The sequence below is a fragment of the Lemur catta genome, chromosome 16 (genome assembly GCF_020740605.2).
Source record: "Lemur catta isolate mLemCat1 chromosome 16, mLemCat1.pri, whole genome shotgun sequence".
NCBI classification, from domain to species: Eukaryota; Metazoa; Chordata; class Mammalia; order Primates; family Lemuridae; genus Lemur; species Lemur catta.
The window spans coordinates 38,621,253-38,638,270 of NC_059143.1; the positions used below are offsets into that span (position 1 = coordinate 38,621,253).

The window sequence follows — 17,018 nt, forward strand, 5'->3', positions numbered from 1 at the left end:
TTTGTTGGCTCCAATTATCTCTCCATCCGAGCTATAACAAATATTTAAGGCAAAACAGGAGAACTTGGCTGGCTTTGCATTGCAGGAACATTAATAATAAGGTACAGTTAGAAAGTCAGTTCTTAATAGAATGGAATACTTTTTGATTAAATGGATTTTAAGAAATTAATTTCATTGATTTTCAGGACTGATGCACTCCTTTTTAACACATTTATTTTTTTATGATAGGTAAGTCCACAGGTCATAAATTAATCTTTAAATTTCATCTGTCTTAAATATTTATTTAGATAACAGCAATACATAGTATGGTATCACAATATTTCTGAGACTATTAAAACATACAAGAAACCCAGGTATAGCTTCAGCAGGTCATGATGTGTTCCCTGGATATAGCCAAGCATTCTTGATGCAGTATAAAATATGCCTTTGTACAAAGACCACTAAATTGGAAGTGAGGACACAGGACATTGACTTCCACCCTGGGGAACCACTTCATTGAGGTTCTCAAGTCCAAAATGAGAGTATTGGACTAGATTATCTATAAGTTACTTTGTAGCACTAGAGTTAGTTATAAGTTTGATCTACTTCCTTTCTTTGATTACTGCACATAGCCTTCCAGTGGCAGTAGTTTACCTTGAATGAATTTTTGATCAATAAGTAATATGTTACCAAGCCCCTATGATACAGAGTTTCTTTCTAATTTCATAATTTTGGCTTTGTGGAGTTCGTTTAAAGTTCTCTGAGTACCTTGCCTAAAATACGTGCCATTTAATTTACTCTGTAATTACATATGCCCTGTGTCTTACAGGTCTAAAAAGTATTCTTTGTTGGGTGGAAGCAACTTGCTTATCTCCAATGTGACAGATGATGACAGTGGAACTTACACCTGTGTTGTCACGTACAAAAACGAGAATATTAGTGCCTCTGCAGAGCTCACAGTCTTGGGTAAGTTAATGGCTAGAGATGAGTTGACATTGTATCCTTCAAAATACATCACCATGACATTTTAAATGCTCATCACTAAATTGTTTCCTGTGTTTATTAATGTGAAATTAATGTGAAATCCCAATACTTCACACATGGTCTTGCTCTGCTTCAATTAATTGTGTAGGGATAATTGCAATGTTTGAACACTTACACATTGATAAAAATCCAGATATATTACTTTTTAGTTTAATTACTTTAGTGATACAATTGAAAAGTACCAAAAATTAACGAACAGATATGTTGAATAACAAATGGGAGGTTCCAAAATATCTGGGAAAAATAAATGAGGAAAAAATGATGGAATTATACAAAAAATATGCTCTTTAGAGGAAAAGGCAGATGCTATTTGAGATAACAGGGTCCCTGACATTTAAATTCAGTATGTTGGAATATGGTTTTATTAATATAGAAATACTGTTAGCATTATGTTGAAAATGAACTATTAAAATCAAATACATGTAAAGAAAACTTGCATATCAAGAATGTAATTTAAAGAAACTTAAAGGGCATGCATGAATGGTTCATCGTATTCTGAAAGGCAGGGTAACCCACATACCATTGTAAATTAATTATTGTATATGGTAAGTACTCAAATATATATTATTTACTTTAGATTTCTTTTAACCAGTTTCATTTGAATCATGTAGTTCGGAGAAAGTGCCTTAATATCTGGATTTCAATTGTTTTTTTTCCTGTAACAACAAAAATTGGTTATCACTTTTATAATTTTCTTCCTCTGGAGTAAATATTTTTGCATTTGAAAGAATTCAGGAAAAATCATAGGCTATTTCAATGTTATTTAAGTAAAAATGAAAAGATACTATATACTGTTATATCTGCTAATTATATCATAATATTATGATAGCCATTTTGTTTTTTGTCTTTACAGTTAATTCAAAAAACACTCACTTGTAGACAGGTGTGTTCTTTGATCAAACCATAGATATCAAACTAAGAATGGGCAAAAGACTTAAATTCTTTGGAGTTAGAGGTAGTATTATTCTAACTAAAATGTCAGCTGCCTTTTAAATGGCAATAGTTTAATCATACTTTATATTTTGGTAAAACAAAATAGAGAACTTTCACATTTGTAATGTCAAAGTACAGTAACACAAATGGCTGTCACAGAAATTATCTTGTACTGTGTAGTAGTAATAAAAAGGCAAATGTGGTTATAGAATAAGCTAGAATTTATACTGATGATTGGTAAACTTGTACTTGGAAATGCATGAAGTCAAATTTTATACCAAAGTAATGCACTGCATTTTGACATGGATGTTTTGTTGATATGTGAACCAAATATATGTAAATACTGATTTCTGAGGATAAAGTAAATTAACCAAAATATATATGTATGGACATACATATGTGCACACATACTGGGATTCTTTTTTAGTGAATTATATAAATTATTATGAAACAATTATATGCTGTTTGATATATATAAAACCATCCAAAGATGCATAAGGAAAAAATTAATAATTTCCCACTTCAGGCATTTATATCCCTCTGAAGTGAATAATTTTAGTAGTTCGGCATGTTTTATTCTGAAAATTCCTCATGTCTGATTGAAGCATGTATGCCCACGTGAAGTTTTGTGGTTACATCACACTGGGATGCCTCTTTGATTCTTTCTTATGCCGGGGGATTAGTCTCCGTCACTTCCAGTGAGTCTTGACCAGTTTTTTTATTTTACATAAGAAATATTTTCAACATAATATTGACAATAACATAAATTTAGTAATAAAACTAATATGCAATATAATCCAATTATACATATATAAATATGCACATATACATATACACATGCATCTATTTATGTATGTATGTGTATATATGACAGATCTACACAGATATATGAGAAACAGCATTTACAGTGTTCAAAATATGTGAGACATTCCTTCTTTACAATATCTTCTCTGAGAGGTGTGTGGGTGGAGCCCATTACAGAGCAATACTCTAGCTTGTTCTAGTGGTATACCAATTGAGAAATAAGGAAAACAGTAAGACACAGGGTGACTCAAATATCACCTTTTTCTTTTTTTAAAAAAGCTGCCATTGAGCATGTGGTTTGTATCTGTAAGAGAGATTCTGATTCTGCAAATAAGAAGAGAACAGATTAAGATACATGGAGGAAGTTTAAACATCCCTTTTAAAAACTACGATTGTGTAACATAGTGGGATAGAAAAGTCTACATTAATAGCTCACTTTCTGCTGAGAATACTTTGAAAAATTAAAAATATGTCTGGGTATGTAGTGAGCTAACCAAATCAAGTTTCTAGTCCCATCTATACAATTGAACCCCACAGTGTTAGTAGCAAACCAGCAACCAACTGTTGAGTACATTTTGTGTATTAAGCATTTTGCCAAGTAGTCTTTGGGCATAGATCCAGGCTTGAAGACTAGTTAGGGAAACAGATGAGAAGCAGGCAATTACTAAAAAAAAAAACCCAAGAACTGTTGGGAAAGGGGGAGGTGAGAGTCCCTAAATAAAGACTTCAATAAAGATGGGAGAATACGAGTGGGGGCAGTGAGGGGCCAGGGGAGAGCTTTCTGGCAGAGGAAAGTAAATGTGGCAAAGGATTGGAGATAAGCAAGGAATGGGGAAGGGAAAAAGAGTTGATGGCACTGAAGATTGTGGGTACGAAGGAGTCTGATGCTGGATTGGCAAAGGTATTTGGTATTTTGCTAAGGTTGTTAGATTTTTTAAGGACGAGGCAAAGATACGGAAAAATTTTTGATTATAGCTTGCTCCTGCTTAACCTTAGCCAGCTATGTAAACCTCTAATCCTCAGTTCCTTCATTTGTAAAAGAATTGATAATTACTTTCTTATAGGATTTGGTGACTGTTTGGGTATCAGAAGAGAATTGCAAACTAGCAAGGCAAAGTTTTGGGTGCTTTGGGAAATAAGGAAATATAAGATGTTCTTCTAGCCCTCATGAGAATTCAAACAAACAAACAAATCCCAGAATGCTACAAATACTAAAATATTCCCATGTACTCTCTGCATACCCAATTTTCATCATCTATAAAATGTATAAGAGATAGCAATAATTGGTCCCTACATAGTTCTCATAAATGTTGGAGGGATCAATATAACGATGTCCTAATGATACATAGAAATTTCTTTGGCAGTAAGCTCTAGAAATATAGACATGCTTTTGCAGGAGAAGGGTGATATCCATTTGTGAAGCATTTTATATATTTTTTTACTTTCTTTTGTGCTTCCACACCTGTTCATGTTTTCTTCCCACCTAAATAGGGAGAAACTTAAAAGCAGAAGGCATGTCTTTGCCTTCTTAATCATTCAAACTCTTGGCTTGTTCTCTGGCTCATCTGAGTTCAAACATAAGAAATATAATTGAATGTGCATAAAACATAAGTTGCCTAACTTTCTATCAAAATATTTTATAAACTTTGCATTGAGACTCATGTTTTTTTCATAGATAACTGCCATGGGCTGAATTGTATACCCTCAAAATTAATATGTTGAAGCCTTAATCCCCAATGTGCCTGTATTTGAAGAAAGGTTTTTAAGGATAATTCAGGTTAAATGATGTCATAATGGGGGGAGCCCTATCCAGCAGGAATAATGTCTCTATAAGAAAAGCAAGAGACACCAGGACACTCACTCTCCACCCTTGTACACAGTGGAGAGACCATGTGAGGATACACAGAGAAGGTGCCATCTGCAAGCGAAGGAGAGAGGCCTTATAGAGGCCAACCCTACTGGCATCAAGTTTTGGACTTCCCAATCTTCGGAACTATAAAAAAATACATTGCTATTGTTTAAGCCACCCAATCTGTAATATTTTGTTATGGTGGCCCAAGTAGACTAACGTAACCCAGAAAGAGTAATTGTTTGCTGCATTATATACTATTAAAAAGAATTATTTGGTCAGTTTTATAAAGAAATGAAAAACAATGGAGAAATATATTGTTAACATTTCTTACATATTAGCGGCAGAAACAACAATAGCAATGCATCAAAAATCATTTTTCTGTTTACACAATGGGTTTTATGTGATTCTAAGATTCTTATAATTTGATGTCTCTTGATCTTTTTTCATTATCATCATCATCATCTCTTCATTTAATTATTACTAAGTATAAGATACGATTTACAGTTCAGATCCTATATTTATAAAAGATTTATCTGCATTTTAATAGTACATATATCATTAACTGAAGCAATTACATTTTTCTTTTCTAATCAAATCTTAGATATGCTCTCTGAATTCAATTTACGTACAAGCACGTATATCTTCACACACCATCAACTCTCAGATGTATCTGGTAATGAAAGGAAACATGATAATTAAAAATTGATACGGCTTTTTATGTTTTTCTCGTTTTGCATATGCTTTAGTTTTGTAATTTTTTACTGAGCCATATGTGGTATTATTTGTTATTTTCTGAGCATGTACAATTGGCCCAGTAGAGAATTATCCCTCCATATATTTGGGGAGTAAGTGGCATGTCCATCTCGGAATTGGGTGTTCAGTCTCTTCCTGTTTTAGCTTGCTGGAGGATCACCCATGTTGGGTTTTAGGTTTGGGTTCTTTGCCATAAATGTGAAGTAGTTATAATAAAATATATTAAACTAATATTTATCTTTTATTGCAATGTATAACTCTTGGTTTGAATGGAGTTCTCTTCAATTTACAACATCACTGCCTCTGCCTAAGTAGCAGTCCTTAAATTTTACATATATCTGTAATTGCCTTTATTAGCAGAGACCCCCTCAGTCATACACGTTTAATGATCAGAGTCATAAAAGAAGTGCCTTAGGTAAGTTTATATTGATTATCCTTCACAGAGTAATTACCAAATGGGTCATATTGAACCAAGTTAAGAGGTTGTGTGTGTACACATGTGCATGTATGTATATGGACATGATCCCAAATGTAGTATATTAGTATATAGTATAACGCAGAATTAAATAAAAAATAAAAATAATCTGGCCAGGGGCGGCGGCTCATGCCTGTAATCCTAGCACTCCGAGAGGCCGAGGCTGGTGGATTGCTCAAGGTCAGGAGTTCGAGACCAGCCTGAGCAAGAGTGAGACCCTGTCTCTGCTTAAAAAAAAAAAAAAAAAAAAGGGAGAGAGAAATTAACTGGCCAACTAAAAACATATATAGAAAAAATTAGCCCGGCATGGTGGCGCATGCCTGTAGTCCCAGCTACTGGGGAGGCTGAGGCAGGAGGATCGCTTAAGCCCAGGAGTTTGAGGTTGCTGTGAGCTAGGCTGACGCCACGGCACTCACTCTAGCCCGGGCAGCAAAGTGAGACTCTGTCTCAAAAAATAAATAAAATAAATAAATAAATAAAATAAATAAATAAATAAAAATAATCTATGTCGCTTTTCCCCATTACTATGTAGATTTCTTAGTTGTTTTCCTCAACTGAGACCATGGTTGTCATAAAAGTATACAAAAGTTCTGTCCAAAATAATGTTTGAAAGATTCTGTTGAATATATATATATGTCTTAGAAGAAGGCAAATTGTACGTTCAGGCTATTAGTAATGAAATGATTTGATATTTCAATTGACAATCAGAGCTAGTAATGGAAATACAAGTTGAATTGCTGTTAGGATTTTTTTATTCATTACACAAATACTTACTTGAGGGTCTACTACATGCTGGGCCCTCCCTCTACTCTTTCCCCCTCTGCTAAAGAAAACACTTTAGATAGTGTTTTACATTAATCCTTGAAATGGTTATGAATCTGTTATTTTCTTTCTCGGACAGATGAGGGAGGAAGTAGAAGCCCCAGAGGGAAACGCAAAGGCTGTACTAATTCAGAGCACCAAAAAGGCAAATCTAAGGATATGATTTTAATTATCCCTAACAATCAAGCAAGGTAGATTGACAGTCTGTGGGCCAGAAGGAGGAGAGGTGCTGATGGTAGTACAAAGCTGCCTCAAAGGGCATTACATGCCAAAGTTGCCCTGAAGTACCAGGACTGCACATGATCCCAGAAGGAATTTCACTCTGTGATGAGACTCAAACTACATTAGACAGGAGGTTTTTAATCAAGGTCAGCAAGACTTAGTATCAGTTATGCTTGCCAATTTTCAAGGACTGGTGAGCAAAACGTGACATTTCTTTAAATCCTTTCTAAGGATTTTTTTTTTTCTGATTTATTATTCAGTATATCTAGGTATACTCATTTCAGTAAAATTACGTAATATGATGTAGACTCGTTTTTATAAAAATTCGTTATATTTAAGCTGGGAATCACCAGAGGAGTGAAATGTCTAGGTTATATGGTAGCTCAATGTTTAATAATTTGAGGGACTACCATATTGTTTTTACACTGTTTTATATTCCCACCAGCAGTACCTGAGTGATTGTATTTCTCTGTATCCTTGCCAACACTTGTTATTAGCTAACTTTTTGATTCTAGACATCTTACTGGGTGTGAGTTGTTATCTCATTGTGGTTTTGATTTGTATTTCCCTGATGTTTAGTGCTGTTGAGCATCTTTTTATGGGCTTATTTATTGGCTGTTTGTATATCTTTATTGGAGAAAGGTCTGTTCAGATGCTTTTCTCATTTTTTAATGAGCTATTTTTCTTTTTAATATTGAACTTTCATGGCCATATGTGTGTGCAGTGAGGTATGTTTTGTCAGGCACTGTTGGCTTCTTAAACTGACGCTGTGCCATGTATGCATGGCATGTATGTCTTAAGCATTAGATCTGGCACTGCACGCAGTAACCCCATCTCTGCCTGCACTTCCGTAATTCCTTGCTAATTCCAGTGTTAACACTTACCACATGTAGAAGACAGTTTCCATAGAAATCCATACAATGATTTGTAATCACGTATAATGCAGATTAACTTCTCGAGGGAGGGGTTTTAACTTATTTTCGTGTCCCTGGTATCTTCAATACTAGTTGATATGGATTAAGCATTTAAGAAATACGTAAGAAATGCATATTTTTCTCTCTGAGAATTGTATTTGGACTTTCGTCTTGAATGTTGAGTTTCAGTATATGAAAATTTTAAAAAGTCATGTTGTTACATTTGCTATGGTTGGTATCCCCTAAAGTTCACATATTGAAGTTCTAACCCCAAAGGTGAACTTAGGAGGTAGGACCTTTGGGAGGTGATTGGATCATGAGGGTGGAGCCCTTAGAGTTAGGATTAGTAGCCTTATTGAAAAGACCTCAGAGAGCTAGCTGGCCTCTTCTACCATGTGAGGTCAGTCAAGGACAACATTTTTGCCACCCCCCCAAAAAAAAAAAATCTTTGTACACAATCCTTATATTCTAAGTCTTCTTTCATATTTAATCCATATTGTTATTGTTCAGAAAAGCTATTACTATGAATGAAGTTTTAACTGTGCTAAAATTAAGACATGACAAAATGTTCTAAATTGCAGTAGCAATATTTTGGTAGTTATTCCTTGTGAAACACATTATGGGTAAAAATTCAGTATGAATAAAATGGGCAAAGTTAAAAGATACAGCAACTATACAACCAAGAGAGACACCTAGTAAAAATGAAGGCTAGTCCGCCATTAATCAATCAACACATATGCACACACAGGAGTAACTCTCAAGAGGTGTCGGGCAGGCGAGAGAGGGGTAGAGGAGGTGGGTAAATTCACATGTAACGGGTGAGGTGTGTGCTGTTTGGGGGGATGGACATGTTTGTAGCTATGACTCTGGCAGTGCAAAGGCAATTTATGTAACCAAAACATTTGTACCCCTGTAATATTCTGAAATAATAATAAAAAAAAAACTATAGGTACTAAAAAGAGTTTTAGTGGTTGTCAGGAGCTGAAGGTAGTAGTAGAAGCTGGCTACAAAGGAACAAGAGGAATTTAGGCAGGTAAGGGAAATACTTCACATCTTGATTATGGTGGTGGTTACATGACTGTATGTGCTTGTCAAAACTCACTAAATTGTATACTACAGGGGTAGATTTTACACTACATAAATTATACCCCAATAACCCTAATCAAAAAAGTAAACAAATAAATAAAATACACTGCTTATGCCCTGAACCCAGCCATACCTGAAGTGAGATTTACTCTGGGACTTTCCAACTATATAAGCTAATAGAGTCTCTCTTTTCTTAAGCCAAACAAACAAAAAAAAAAGTGAAAGCTAAAAATTCTTGTTCACCTAAATTGTTTTTATTATTAGGTATTCCTAAACAAAAAACGAAAACACAAACAACCCTCTATGGTTACCCCAATTTGAATAATGCTTGATTAAACAGAGTTAAACAGGTACATAATATAGGACTCCACAGAATTTTTAACAGCCTAATATTTGGGAAATGTGTGTGCAATTAGCAGAGGCTCTAGAGTTAAACCCATTGGTTTTTCTGTATTTGGAGGCTAAAGGAGTACTATAGGTGAAGCACCTTCAATATCAGCAGTAAAGCTACACCAATTTGGCTTATATGTAGCAACGTACTGTACACATTGCTATGGAAATTGCCTACCCAATTAAAAGGGAATTTTTACCACAGTTAATGGGTGTAGACAATTTTTTGTTCTTGCAGCTCAGACCCATTATATATTCTGTAAGAAGCAACAGGACGCCATTTTAATCACAGCGCAGTGCTTCCCTCCTGCTAAGAAAAATAAATGTGATATTTGTGAGTTTCCATCCATCACTTCTTTAGAGGACCAGCAAAGAAAATAATTAGTCCAAGTGATTAAATTATATAATTCAATTTTCCCGTGGTATGTTCTTACTGACATTCTAAAAGTAGTTAGTGAATCTGCCTAAAATTCACTAATAACACTTTACCAACAATTTACGGTGCATGAAAACAAAAGAAATTTTAAAGGAGCTAGGGCATCGTGTGTGAGCATGTATGTACATGTGATTTTGAAAGGATGGTTAGCCAGATTGAAGTGGGAATTGTTCAAATAACACTGTGTTTCTTCTTTAGAATGGTAATTTAGCCTAGAAAATACCTTGGGAATTAAGACTACACTGGGTCATTTTGTCTGTATATATATGTATATATATATATGCAGAAAGCTAGAGTGAGAGGAGAGACATTTTTCTTGTTTGATTTTTAAAACAATAATATAATAAATGAAATTCTTGCCCCAGGAAAAGATCAGTAAGTATGTTTTTGTCTTCACTGCCACCTCTTTCCCATGAAAAAAATGGAGGAAGAAATCGGTTGCCGTTTTCACTTCCACTGCAAGGTCCCTAGTTTTATGGACAATTTACGCTTATTAGTACTGCCCCTAAAATCAGGAGCATTTGTGTGATTCTGACTTTCATCTTCCATTCTATCTGCACCTCTTCCTTTTGCCACCTGTGTCCTTCTCTATGCCTCTGACCTACTCCAATTTAAAGTTGTGTGTTCCTGGGTGAAGGGCCATGAACTCAGTCTCTTAGCTTTGTCTGTAAAATTGGCCCATTACATTTAACCTGGAAAACTGTCATCAAGAAGAGACTCAGTGAAATAGTCGATGTTCAGGGCAGCTCCAGGTCACTGCCTAACATACAGTAGATACTCCATGAGTGGCATCGTTATCACTATTGTCATTAATACATTGCTACAGTTATTAATGTTGACATGCTTCCTCTTTGATTACTCAAACTTAGTGAGTTTTATTCATATCGTATGGCATAAGTTTGATGTTTTGACTGAGTTGGATGGTTCTTGACATCTCCTGACATTTTAGGAAGACTCAGGGTAGAGAAAAAAAAATAACTGACAAAGAAGCACACTAGAGGTGACTCTGAGGATAGATAGTGGAATTTGATCAAGGCAGTAGGATTTTTCATAGTGTATGGAATCACTGAACCGAAGTTGTGGAGGTGGGATTAGAGAGATAGTAGTGAGAGAAGGCGAATGAGGTTTAGGGGTAGGGGTGGGCTCTATGGCCTAGTGGTTTGGGCCTAGACCAGCATCTGGTACATATGAAACATTATCTAAATGTAAGCTATTATTGAAGAAAAATAATTTGAGCTAAAAATATCACAGGCTTTCTTAAGGGAGTTTAGGAAGCATGCTATCATTATTTATACCTTACCAAAGACTATGAAAAATGTCAACCTTGTAAGTTATTTAAAAAAATCACCCAGAAAATAAATATTCACAATTAAGCTAGCGTTGGATAAGAAGGAATATTTATCATTCACATTAATAATGTGTATGAAAACTGTCAAAGTAAGTAAATAGGGTTTGGTTTAATGAATATGGCTTCAGTGGTACAGTATATTAAACCTAGTTGTCAACCTTAAGCTCTTTTTTCTAATATCTTACATTAAATCCGTAACAGTTCAACCTCCAAAATATATTTGAAATATATGCATATCTCTCCATTTGGACTCCCCTCACCCTAATTCCAGCCATTCTCCCCTGTTACCTGGACCAGTCCCATAATCTCCTAACTGTTCTCTCTTCCAGTCTTAACTTTCTGTAACCCTTTCTCACCCAGTATGAGCTTGTGAGCAGGTTGCACCTTCGCAGAAATTAAAACTCTAAAGGGGCTTCCATGTTCCTTAGACCACACTAAAATCTTCTCACCACACCCTGTGGACCACTGTGGGTTTGGCTTGCCTTCCCTTTCTTGTTTCATCACATTCTACCTTTATTCACTAGGCTCTACCAGTACTGGCTCTCGCCTTTCCCTTAAACACACTATACAATGTCCAGTCTCCAGACGTTTGCTTGGGCAGCTCCCCATGTCTGGAATTCTCTTCCTGCAGCTCTGCTCATGGCTGACACAGATCACAGCTCAAACGCCACTTTATTATGGGGGCCTCCATTCAGACTAAGCCGCTCCTAGTTACCCTGTGCTACCTGACTGTTAATTGTTCCTTTGTAGTGCTTTTCATAGTCTGTTATTATTTCCTTACTCATTCCTTCCCTGTTTTTTTTCATCTCCCCAGTGAAATGTAAACTACCAGAGTATGTAATTGTTTTACGCTGCTAGTCCCAAAAACTAATAAATAAGTTTCTGTTGAAGTAATGATACATTGCCATCATCATCCACATTGATGTTCTCATAACAGACATTTATTGGGCACCTATTATGTGCCAGGCATTGTGCAAAGTGCCTTGATTTTTCTTTTAAGTTTCAATAATGTATTAGGGAGATGCTGCTTGTATCTATTTTTCTCTTCGCTTTATAGGTGACGAAATTGGTTGGGTATAGTGGCTCAAGCCTGTAATCCTAGCACTCTGGGAGGCTGAGGTGGGAGGACTGCTTGAGCTCAGGAGTCCAAGACCAGTCTGAGCGAGGAGAGCAAGACCCTATTTCCACCAAAAATAGAAAAAAATTAGCCAGGGGTGGTGGTGCATGACTGTAGTCCTAGCTACTTGGGAAGCTGAAGCAGGGGGATCACTTGAGCCCAGGAGTTTGAGATTGCTTTGAGCTATGATACTGCCACTGTACTCTAGCTGGGGTGGAAGAGTGAGACTTTGTCTGAAAAAAATAAAAATAAATAAATAATAGGAAGAAATTTAGTCTCATCACCATTATTTTTATCCTCTCCCTCCTCCTCATCATCATCATTTCAGGAAGAAGAATTAGAATTGGCATTGTTTTCTTTTCTTCCATAGTGGTCAGAGGAAGGATTAGGACCCTTAGAGGTAGAAGAGTGCACACCAAGCTAGCCCAAATGAGCTGGTCAGACAGGTGTATCATCAAGGGATTCTTCCAGCAAACAAAAAGTAAATGAACCTAGTAAAATGTTGTGTATTTTTTGTGTATTTCTCAAAGTGTGGTCTTCAGGCCAGTAGTATTGGTATAACCCAGGAACCTCTTAGAAATGAGAATTCACTGGCCTCAGCCCAGCCTGCTGAAACAGAATCTGTAGGGTTGTGGCACAGGAAACCGTGTGTTAATAAGCCTTCCAGGTGGTTTTTAAACACTGCTGTAGGAAAAGGATGGCCAATCTGGTGGTAAATAAAGGAAATGGGTTATTAACAAGAGTAAGGCAAGGCATCTGTATTCAAAAACCAAACCAACCAAACAGAAGTAGGGTTAGCAGGCCATGCACAAAGGCATGGAGCTGTTATTAAAACTGGAGTGTAAAGGAGGGGGAGTTGGTCATAAGTAAGTATACTTGAGGTAGAGAACAGGATAGAAACTCAGGGTAGGGCCAGATAGCATCCAGGCAGACTTGAGCTTCTCACCTAGAGCACTTGAGCTCAAGTTCCTGAATTGTCTTTTGAATACATAGGATTAGTATCAGAGCATGAGGTTGGACTAAGCCCAGAGTCGAGCAAAAGTAGCTCCACCGTGGCTCCAGTTATATAGATTGGAAGAATAGACACCTGGGGAGGAAGATGGGACGTTATGACTGCACTGAGACATCTTTAACTTTGCAGTTGATTCCAAAGCTGTCCATCTGGTGGGATAGATGAGTCCTACAAGAACATTTTGTAAAGCTGTATGAATAGGCAAATAAAAGCTGATAAATTTCAGCTATGGAAAGTATAAGGTAATGTATCTGGGGAAATATAATCCAAACTATGCTGATCAAAAAGTACTCTGTCTGCTATCACTTGTTTCTAGAACAAAAGATACCTGTATCTGTGTCAGCTGTCCCTTGAAGACAGTGCAGCATAGAGTAGCAATTCAAAAGATCAACCAAATGCCAGAGATCACTATGATAAAATTGGAAAAATGGTATTATGTGATTTTGTTAAATCTTTGAACAGAACTAATAATGTTTTTGTACTTGGAGTAAAGTTCAAAGTTCTATTCAGTACATTCTGGTAAGGTCACAAATCCAGTTAGAAAGGCCTGAAAGGTTAACCAAAATGATCAAAGGAATGAAGTAGTAAGAACAGATGCGACATTTTAAGTGCAGAAAAATGATGGATGAAAGGGGACACAATCAAATTCATGTCCATGAAGGTTATTAATAAGTGAAACATGAACTTGTTCAGCAAATTCAAGAATACTATACCTAGGAAAACTCCCTTGAAGCTTGAAGGTAATTTTATGACAAAGGAAAAAAAAGTGTAAGATTTTTTTATATAGCTGGTATGAGTTTTATTGATGTTGTTCCCCCTAGAAGGTTCACAAGCTGGATAATCAGGAATGAAAAGAACTATATGGAGGATGAGATTCAAAATGATTTATAAAAGGAAAGCTATAGATTATTCTGGATATTTTCTTATTATTCAGGACAATATCCAAAAGCATGTATCTTCATGAAAAATAAAGTCCAAGAATTGATGATTGATGCAGTATTATATATTCTTTAACACACATCCATACATATACATATGTGTATCCCTTTGTGTATATATGTACACTCATGTATGTGCACTCACATATATGCATATAAATGTATAAATTTATATTCATTTTTCTTTTAAAGTAAAATGTTTTGTCATTATGAAAGAAACATAAGCATTAACTATAGGTAAATTTGACAATACAGAAAACTAGACAAAAAATCACATGTACCTTCATTATCCAAAGAGAATTATTGTTAATATTCTACTGTACAATTTTGTATGTATGTTTATATTTTTTATATTTTCTGATTTCTAAAAGTAATTACTGCCTACAGGATTTTGCCACTAATTATGTAGACTGTTGGTTTAAGATACGTAATATTTAATCATAATAATAGGAATATCCTAATATCCTAATATACTGTGAAATTCAGTTTGCCAGTATTTGGGGGTTTTGCCATATATTAAAAATGAATTTAGTCTATAGATCTTTTGTTTTCTGTTTAATCTGGTTTTAGTATTCAAGTTTACTACACTCACGAATTAAAGAATTCGTCTTTTCCAAGCAGAGCTTTGCTTATTTATATTTCTTGTCATACACTAAATAGTTGTCATGAGATATTTGAAGCAAACAGGGTCTGGCTTTGAATACTAGCATTGTTTACTAGCCGTATTACAAATTATATGAAGATTTAAATTTCATAGTGGGTTTAAAACACTTAATAAAATGCCTAGCATAGAGTACACATTCAAATTATTATTATTATTGTGATTATTACCTCTGTCTTATTTTATAGCCCTGACTTTTATTTTAATACCATTTCAGGGTTTTTTGTTTATATTAACATTTTCAGCTGTATAGATTTTTTGGTTTTAATTTCAGTAGTAACTCAGAGGATAGAAGCACTATTACAAGTTTTACAGCCAATTGAGTTTAGCTTGATACAAATAGTTACTTAAATCTATAATTCCAAGATATGAAAGGCTGATGGAGAATTCAGACTGCCATTATTTTTGCCGCCTCTTCCTCCTTCAGATTTTATTAATCACAATACGTTGGCACCAGGTAAATTTTCTTTATTTACAATTGTTTTTGGAATTTATCTTTGGTTTTTAATCCTATCACTATAATAATTGTATATACTTAACCATATTTATATAAGCATTTTAATTGTTCATTGCAGAAGGAAAAGGTGACATGTCACAGAAATGACTGAGGTTTAGTGAAATATTTGGAAAGTACAACGTAAGAGTCTGTGCGTACAAACAATAAAACTCTTTCATAATCTTCATATTTATATCATTGTGTTCCTTTAATGTGTGAAAACACTTTCTGCATCACTTACACAGGGCCCCTATGTATTTACAATTAAAATTTAAATCGTTTAAGACAAGAATGAACATTTCACGTTTGTTATTTTTCTAACATTCAGAAAAACTGAACAAGCCTTTCTATGTCCATGCTGTAAATAGCAATTTATCAAAAGACTGGCAATTAGTAATTAATGAGAACATCACAGTTTGACAACTAACTTGGGTTTTAAATAGTAAGAAAAACATCACTCTGATAAGTAACATTTCTCCATCTCACTTTGTACAAGGAATGAGAAAACTGATGGAAGAAGCAATGCTTCACTAGTAACATGGATGATAAAAGAAGCATATTTGCCTGTTTAAAAGGAGAGCAATATTTTGGGAGCCTGAGAAGGGAACTAAGGATGTTAGATCTGGGAGATTGTCTCTACTTCATAGGAAATGACACTTTGAAGTCCAGAGTTCAGTAAGTCTGAAAGTTAAAGGGTGAATCACTCAGGACCAGGAACTTAAATACCAGTTCTTTATCCACGCCTGGCTGTGTGGTTGCTGCAAATAAGGTCTGAAGCTGAGAGGCAGAATTTTTGTCTGAAGAAGCCAGAGAAGAAGTCCTAGTTTTTCTACAAGAGTTTGACAAGGAAGCACATGTGGAAAGCCCTGATAAGTGACAAGTGAAGGAGAAGGAAGTGTAGGACATTTATTAAAAAGCAAAAGCAAAAGGCATCTATAGCAATGGTGCTATTTTTTTAAGTGTGGTCTCTAGACCTCCAGCAGCATCACTTTGGGGCTGTCTTAGAAATGCAAAATGTTGGCCAGCTGAGGTGCTTCACATCTGTAATCTTAGCACTCTGGGAAGCCGAAGTGGGGGGATTGCTTGAGCTCAGGAGTTCAAAATCAGCCTGAACAAAAGCAAGACCCTGTCTCTGCTAAAAGTAGAAAAATTAGCCGAGTGTCGTGGTGTATGCCTGTAGTCCCAGCTACCCGGGAGGCTGAGGCAGGACGATAGTTTCAGTGTAGGAGTCTCAGGTTGTAGTGAGCTATGATGACACAACTGCGCTCTACCCATGGGGGTGACAGAGCAAGACTCTGGGGTGGGTGGGGGGAGGAAAGAAAGAAAGAAAAGATGTGCAAAATCTTGCCCCCTCTACCCAGACCTACTGAAAAAGAAACTGTAGGGCAAGAGAATTTGCAATCTGTTTCCTCTGGGTGATTCTGATGCAGGACAACCACTGGGCTATACAATGGATCAAGGGCCACTTACTGCATGGATCAACAACCTCATCTCCCACTGAAGCCACTGAAGGTGTCATTGTATTACAGCATGATACGGTATTTATGATGATACACTTGCAAAGTTTTAGTTGTTTGTTCAGTTTAGTCTAATTTGTTTATGAAGGCAGATAAAATATATATCTTAGCCTCGCATCAACTTTCTTGGGGTTATTTTGGTATTCTTATAATACCAAATTTTTCCACAATACTAGATAAATGTCATGTTTCCATATTGTGGCATATCACTTATAAATG

At 35.7% G+C, this 17,018-nt stretch overlaps 1 protein-coding gene across 1 annotated transcript in view; it reads left to right on the forward strand.

Moving 5' to 3' along the window:
• Positions 1 to 17,018, forward strand: part of DCC (DCC netrin 1 receptor) — a 987,982-nt gene that overhangs the window by 489,130 nt on the left and 481,834 nt on the right. The window contains exon 5 of the mRNA XM_045528069.1: positions 809 to 945. Within this exon, the coding sequence (XP_045384025.1) occupies positions 809 to 945 (137 nt within the window). The remainder of the gene's footprint in view (positions 1 to 808; positions 946 to 17,018) is intronic.